Below are 7,612 nucleotides of genomic sequence, written 5' to 3'. Positions count from 1 at the left end.
TGTTGTGTTATTGTTTCAGTGTTGTTCATGATTTAGGTTTACCAGTGAAGAAATAACTCATAATTGTGATCAAATTTCTGCCAAATATGATACAGAACTGTGTATCCTTAAACTTCACAGAAGTTTGAATATCAACAAATTGTGCAGAATTTCAGCCTTTCCACACAGGAAATTTGACATCTTTGAATTAAGAATGCAAAACATTAAAGATAATTGTGCATACAAAATTTGTAAACAGGATCTTTCCCAGCATTATATTTAGTCAACATACCTATAAACTCCAGCAGTCAGTCAATCCCATAATTTATATTTCCATTTCAAATATAGAACTTAGAAATTGTTACCGAAAACATGATGAATTGCAGGTTGACACATACTCTTCCCCGCACCGTGGAGCTGCGGCCGCCACCAGCCGCCCAGATGACCTCACGCCCATCTCCCTGCGCTCTCTCGTACGTCAGGGGTTGGATTTTTGTTTTGGGCAAGCACACTTTAGAACCATTTTAATATATGTATAGTTCCTTATTGTGGTTGTTGTGTGTCGTGATAACTTGTGGTGGGTGAGGCTATGTGTCCTGATAACTTGTGGTGGGTGGGGTTATGTGTCCTGATAACTTGTGGTGGGTGAGGCTATGTGTCCTGATAACTTGTGGTGGGTGAGGCTATGTGTCCTGATAACTTGTGGTGGGTGAGGCTGTGTCCTGATAACTTGTGGTGGGTGAGGCTGTGTCCTGATAACTTGTAGTGGGTGGGGTTGTGTCCTGATAACTTGTGGTGGGTGGGGTTATATCCTGATAACTTGTGGTGGGTGGGGTTATGTGTCCTGATAACTTGTGGTGGGTGGAGTTATGTGTCCTGATAACTTGTGGTGGGTGGGGTAATGTGTCCTGATAACTTGTGGTGGGTGGGGTTATGTGTCCTGATAACTTGTGGTGGGTGGGGTTGTGTCCTGATAACTTGTGGTGGGTGGGGTTATGTGTCCTGATAACTTGTGGTGGGTGGGGTTATGTGTCCTGATAACTTGTGGTGGGTGGGGTAATGTGTCGTGATAACTTGTGGTGGGTGAGGCTATGTGTCCTGATAACTTGTAGTGGGTGGGGTTATGTGTCCTGATAACTTGTGGTGGGTGGAGTTATGTGTCCTGATAACTTGTGGTGGGTGGGGTTATGTGTCGTGATAACTTGTGGTGGGTGGGGTTATGTGTCGTGATAACTTGTGGTGGGTGGGGTTATGTGTCGTGATAACTTGTAGTGGGTGGGGTTATGTGTCCTGATAACTTGTGGTGGGTGGGGTTATGTGTCCTGATAACTTGTGGTGGGTGGGGTTATGTGTCGTGATAACTTGTGGTGGGTGGGGTTATGTGTCCTGATAACTTGTGGTGGGTGGGGTTATGTGTCGTGATAACTTGTGGTGGGTGGGGTTATGTGTCCTGATAACTTGTGGTGGGTGGGGTTATGTGTCCTGATAACTTGTGGTGGGTGGGGTTATGTGTCCTGATAACTTATGGTGGGTGGGTGAGGTTATGTGTCCTGATAACTTGTGGTGGGTGGGGTTATGTGTCCTGATAACTTATGGTGGGTGGGGTTATGTGTCGTGAGAGCCTATGATGGGTAATTACCTAAGTGTAGTTACAGGATGAGAGCTACGCTCGTGGTGTCTCGTCTTCCCAGTACTCTTTGTCATATAACGCTTTGAAACTACTGAGGGTTTTGGCCTCCACCACCTACTCACCTAACTTGTTCCAGCCCTCTACCACTCTGTTTGCAAAAGAAAACTTTCTAATATTTTTTTCGGCATCTTTGTTTCCATAGCCTGAATCTGTCCTCATGTTCCTGAAGTTGCTAGTTTCAGGAATTCGTCTTTGTCATTTGGGTAGATTCCTGTTAATGTTTTGTATGTGGGGATCATATCACCTCCTTTTCTTCTATCTTCTAGTAACTATCCATAGTAAGTTATCTCCTCGTAACTCTTGTTTTTTCAGTTTCGAAAGCTATTTTGTAGTATGCCGGTGCACGTTTTTCAGTTTCTTTATGTGCATCTTGAGATTTTGACACCATACTACTGCTGCATATTCCAATATTTGGTCTCAATACCTGTCGACACCAGACAGGCCAGTCTGTGGCCTGTCAGTGATATAATGTCCAACAGCCGGATGAGCGACAGAGCCTGATATGTAGCTTCAGTACCGCATCCCTATCCAGGGGTATATATGGTATCGTGGAGGCAATGGGACCACAGAACTGAGACCACGTACCAAAGATAAATTCAAAACATGCCCATGCACCCAGCTCAGGGTCCAGATACATGGAATTCAATATTTATAAAGAAATGCAAGGGACCAGTAGCACATGCACTCGGTATAGTGTGGAGGAAGAGCTTGGACATGGGACGATACCAGATGCACTTAAATCAGCAGACATGACCCTCTACACAAGGGAGGTAGCAAAGCATTGGAAAGAATTATAAACCAGTCGCACTAACGTCCCACATAATAAAATTATTTGAGAGAGTGATCACGAGTCAGGTCATCAGTTTCATGGACACCAATGACCTTCATAACCCAGGCCAACATAGATTTGGAGCAGGAACATCGTGCCTCTCACAGCTACTTGATCACTACGACAAAGTCACTGAGGCATTAGAAGAAAAACAGAATGCAGATGTGGTATACACGGACTTCGCAAAGACATTCGACAAATGTGACCATCGAGTGATAGCATACAAAATGAGGTCAGTGGGAATAACTGGTAAAGTAGGACTCCGAATACTCAGTTTTCTGTCGAACAGAACACAGAGAGTAACAGTCAACCAAATCAAATCGAGTCCAAGCGCAGTTATAAGCTCTATACCTCAGGGAACAGTCCTTGCACCAATGCTTTTCCCTTTCCAGATACTGTATAGACAAAAATACAAGTCACAGCTTCGTATCATCCTTTGCAGATGACACAAAAATCAGCATGAAAATTACATCTGCTGAAGACATTGGAAAACTTCAAGCAGATATTAATAAAGTTTTCGACTGGGCAACAGAAAATAACATGATGTTTAACAGCGATAAATTCCGGGTACTCAGGTAAGATAAAAATGAAGACCTTAAACATAATACAGGGTACAAAACACAATCAAATCTGGCCACAGTAGGAAAGCAGCATGTAAAGGATTTGGGAATAATGATGTCTGACGACCTAACGTTTAGGGAGTATAACCAAGCAAATATTGTGTCAGTCAGAAAAATGATAGGATGGATTACGAGAACGTTCAAATCCAGGGATCCCATCACAATGGTTGTACTCTTCAAATCACTTGTGTTGTCCCGTCCTGAGTACTGCTCAGTATTCGCTTCCCCCTTCAGAGCAGGAGAGATTGCTGAAAATGAGGGAATACAGAGAACATATACGGCATACATAGACGCGATTAAGCACCTATATTATTGGGATCGTCTCAAAGCTCTCCAAATGTACTCGCTAGAAAGTTGACGAAAGAGAGATATCGAATACGTGAAAAATGCTGGAGGGCCAGGTCCCAAATCTACACAGTAAAATAACAACGTACTGGAGTAAACGATATGGAAAAAAATGCAGGATAGAACCAGTGAAGAGCAGAGGTGCCATAGGCACAATCAGAGGCACCATCCTCTCCTCCATCTCCAGTACCCACCCTCTCCCCCACCAGTACCCACCCTCTCCTCTACCTCCTTTACCCATCCTCTCCTCCACCACCAGTTCCCACCCTCTCCTCCACCACCAATACCATCATAAGTTAATATAACATAGTTAGTGTACTGGCAAAGTTAATATGGCAGAGTTAGTGTACTGGCAAAGTTAATATGGCAGAGTTAGTGTACTGGCAAAGTTAATATGGCAGGGTTAGTGTACTGGCAAAGTTAATGACAGAATTAGTGTACTGGTAAAGTTAATATGACAGAATTAGTGTACTGGCAAAGTTAATGACAGAATTAGTGTGCTGGTAAAGTTAATATGACAGAATTAGTGTACTGGCAAAGTTAATATGGCAGAGTTAGTGTACTGGCAAAGTTAATATGGCAGAGTTAGTATACTGGCAAAGTTAATATGGCAGAATTAGTGTACTGGCAAAGTTAATATGGCAGAGTTAGTGTACTGGCAAAGTTAAATTAATATGGCAGAGCTTCACTAACTTGCCAGTTAGTGTACTGGCAAGTTATGCAGAAAAAGTCTTGGGTAAAATGAGAATCTCTTGAATGCTTAAAAGATTAAAGGTGTTGGGAATCTTCATTTCAAGTGCTGTATTTTGTTCACTCGCAGTCATTGGGGGCACTTCAGGGGATCATTATGCTAAAATATAATAAGTACCATATTCTAAATGGATTATTTGTTATGCTATAATAACATAATGTGCTAGATGAACAGAATAACACATTTCTGGAAATTATGGGAAGGTCACATTGTATAACATTTTATTCCCTTTTGTGGTAGCACGTGTGAGATAAGATATGCATGGAGGGCTTCCTGCTCAAAGTAGTATTATCACTGCTATCAGTTATGCTCACTGCCGCCTCCTCTCATTGTTTCCTACCACCACATTTATCATAGATATATCTGGCACACTCAAGAGTGACAGCCAGTGTCACCTAACATTCATCCACTGTCAGGTGTTGGACTGAATCCTATTTTTGTTAGTTGTGAATATGAAGTTATATCTTAAATTTCCTGCTACGTGTTAATTAATTCAGCAGGGAATATCTTAATGAGTGCTGAGGTACTGGATAAAGAAACCCAGTATTGGTGAATGCACTTTGTCATAACAAGAAAATTGTTCAATGGCCGATTCATAACGTATTCATAAATAAATATATAACCAGCATTTTCAAGGAGGTGGCGTCGACCCAAGCTGGTATATGATACAACAAGAGAGTGGTCGGGGTGCTCACTGTCCAGAGGACTTGTTTTTCAAAGTGTGTGTTTTTCCTGCATTCTGAGACAGGAATGGGACAAGGCTAATTGCACAGACTTTGAACATGAATTTATTTTTAATTTAAGGTAACATAGACTGAAGTAGTGGGTATCAGTGTAACATCTGCTCCCGCTGTAACCATAGATAGCAGTGACATATTTTACTAAAATACTGAAGAAAATATATATAAGATGCCATAAGTAGAGATGACATACAGCAGTGGTGATCGACACCGTCTGGATAACATTACCAGAATATTATGACAAGGCTAATCAGATGCAAGATCTTATTGTTGTTAATGATGCCACCACTCCTTATAAACATAGTGATTCTGGTAATTACAGTTGGATGCAGTGAGCAATTCCTCTCTGGATCACCACACTAAGGCGCTGAAAGAGAAAATTGGCGACTCTGGGGTTTCTAGTTGTTTCAGTTAGCTTGGACCCCAGCTCCTTAAAAAAACTAGCAGCACTTTTACCCTAGGCACCAAGTGTCTCTGCGGCAATGGGGACAAAATTGTAGTGGTGATCAAGGTCTCTGTATTTACGTGACTTGGCTGCTTCCCGGTGATTGGCAGCACCTCCTGCCTGTGCAGCACTGAAGGCAACGTAGGTGTTGGCTAAAGTTGAAACGCAAGTGTAATCCCACACAACTGTCTATCATTCTTCCAGGGGTTCACCGTTATCCCATCTGGGCGACCGACAGGCTCATCAGAGTTGCGGGGCATTAGGTAACGGGGCACTCTCTTTGCTGGGCAATCAGCTGTGGTAAGGCTTCTCTTAATAATGTCGTTAACCTCGCCATGTCTTGCATGCCATCCTCCTGTCCTTTGGCAGAGAAGGCCATGCCGTCCGTACCTGTCGGCCACTACCTCGCTGCAAATACTGTTGTATTCGGTATGGATTGGGGCAGAGAGCCACAGCAATTCAGAGGGCGTTTGGTGTGAGACGAGTGCCGGTTGCTGACATTGGGGTTGCTAATAGGAAGTCACCTGCATGGGAGCTGCTACAGCTCTAAGTCGGGAAGTGTCATGTGGTGTTGTCAAAGCTTCTAGTAATGTCGCAGCTTCTTGGCCGACAATGGGGCGATCCCAGCTGGATTGCTTATGGGCTTCAGAAGGCAGTGGTTGGGGTGATGGTCCTGAGAGAGAGACCCATTTGGTGGTGCAGTCGGTAAAGCTGGGAACATGTACCCCTGCCGTTGAACTAGGTGATCAGGTAGGATTTCCTTCACCAAGTTGTCAAATGCCACTGAAGAGGATCGAATGCTGGTACAGCAATTTGTGTTGCTGTGCGCACGAGTTGCTGTGAGAGAGGTTAAGGGCTTTTTCTATCATTGATTTCAGCAAGCTGTCGTACTCTTCTAATATAATATTATTGAAAGATGGCGAACATCTAAGAAAGTAGATCAGCCTGGGGAGGGACAAGCATCTGGTGATGACGTAAAGTGCATCATGAGCATCGATGTCTTCAATCCTCTCGTTCATTTTCTTCAGGTCAGTGATCTTCTTACCAAGGACCTCGTCGATGGCATGCCCTCCAAGTGGAGCACCTAGGAGTGTGCTGTCCTCAGGGTTATATATAAGCACCAGGACTGACCAATCCTTATAGACGATCATTGGTGCAGTGGTCAATTTGTTCTACAATTTGTTTTCATTGTCTATAGGGCGTGTGCTGTTCTCGTTCCAGTTTGTATCTATTTCTCCTTAGTAGTATGTGACTTGCACATATTTCTAGTGCTACTGTGCCTATTAGGCACTGGTTTAAGTTGGCATTATCTAGCACTCTTTCCAAGCATATCTCTGTGAGGCATTATATAATCCTATACTCATCCTTATCACACAGTAAACTTGCCCGCCATATTATACTCATCTTCACACCCCTGAACTCATCTCCACCCCCTGTACTCATCTTCACCACCCTGTACTCATCTTCACCCCCCTGGACTGTACTCATCTTCACCTCCCTGTACTGTACTCATCTTCACCCCCTGTACTCATCTTCACCACCCTGTACTCATCTTCACCCCCTTGGACTGTACTCATCTTCACCCCCTTGGACTGTACTCATCTTCACCACCCTGTACTCATCTTCACCTCCCTGTACTGTACTCATCTTCACCCCCCCCTGTACTCATCTTCAAATCCTTGTACTGTACTCATCTTCACCTCCCTGTACTCATCTTCACCCCCTGTACTCATCTTCACCCTGTACTCATCTTCACCACCCTGTACTGTATTCATCTTCACCCCCTTGTACCCATCTTCACCACCCTGTACTCATCTTCACCTCCTTGTACTGTACTCATCTTCAAATCCCTGTACTGTACTCATCTTCACCCCCTGTATTCATTTTCACCACCCTGTACTGTACTCATCTTCACCTCCCTGTACTCATCTTCACCCTGTACTCATCTTCACCATCCTGTACTGTACTCATCTTCACTCCCCTGTACTCATCTTCAACCCCCTGTACTCATCTTCACCCCCTGTACTGTACTCATCTTCACCCCCTGTACTCATCTTCACCCCCTGTACTGTACTCATCTTCACCCCCCTGTACTCATCTTCACCTCCCTGTACCGTACTCATCTTCACCTCCCTGTACCGTACTCATCTTCACCATCCTGTACTCATCTTCACCACCCTGACTCATCTTCACCACCCTGTACTCATCCTCAC

The 7,612-nt window shown here is 43.9% G+C and overlaps 1 protein-coding gene across 34 annotated transcripts in view; it reads left to right on the top strand.

Moving 5' to 3' along the window:
* The window catches only part of LOC123764935 (microtubule-associated protein futsch), a 229,995-nt gene that overhangs the window by 28,221 nt on the left and 194,162 nt on the right, over positions 1–7,612 (top strand). For 32 of the 34 annotated variants that reach the window (XM_069333230.1, XM_069333222.1, XM_069333231.1 and 29 more), the window contains one exon: positions 366–452. The exons of the other annotated variants lie outside the window; for them this stretch is intronic. In XM_069333230.1, the coding sequence (XP_069189331.1) occupies positions 366–452 (87 nt within the window). The remainder of the gene's footprint in view (positions 1–365; positions 453–7,612) is intronic. 34 annotated transcript variants of the gene reach the window in all.

Source organism: Procambarus clarkii, chromosome 29 (genome assembly GCF_040958095.1).
Source record: "Procambarus clarkii isolate CNS0578487 chromosome 29, FALCON_Pclarkii_2.0, whole genome shotgun sequence".
In the NCBI taxonomy this organism is placed as follows: Eukaryota; Metazoa; Arthropoda; class Malacostraca; order Decapoda; family Cambaridae; genus Procambarus; species Procambarus clarkii.
The sequence above is the reverse complement of the archived record's forward strand: the minus strand, read 5'-3'. Positions and strand labels throughout refer to the sequence as shown.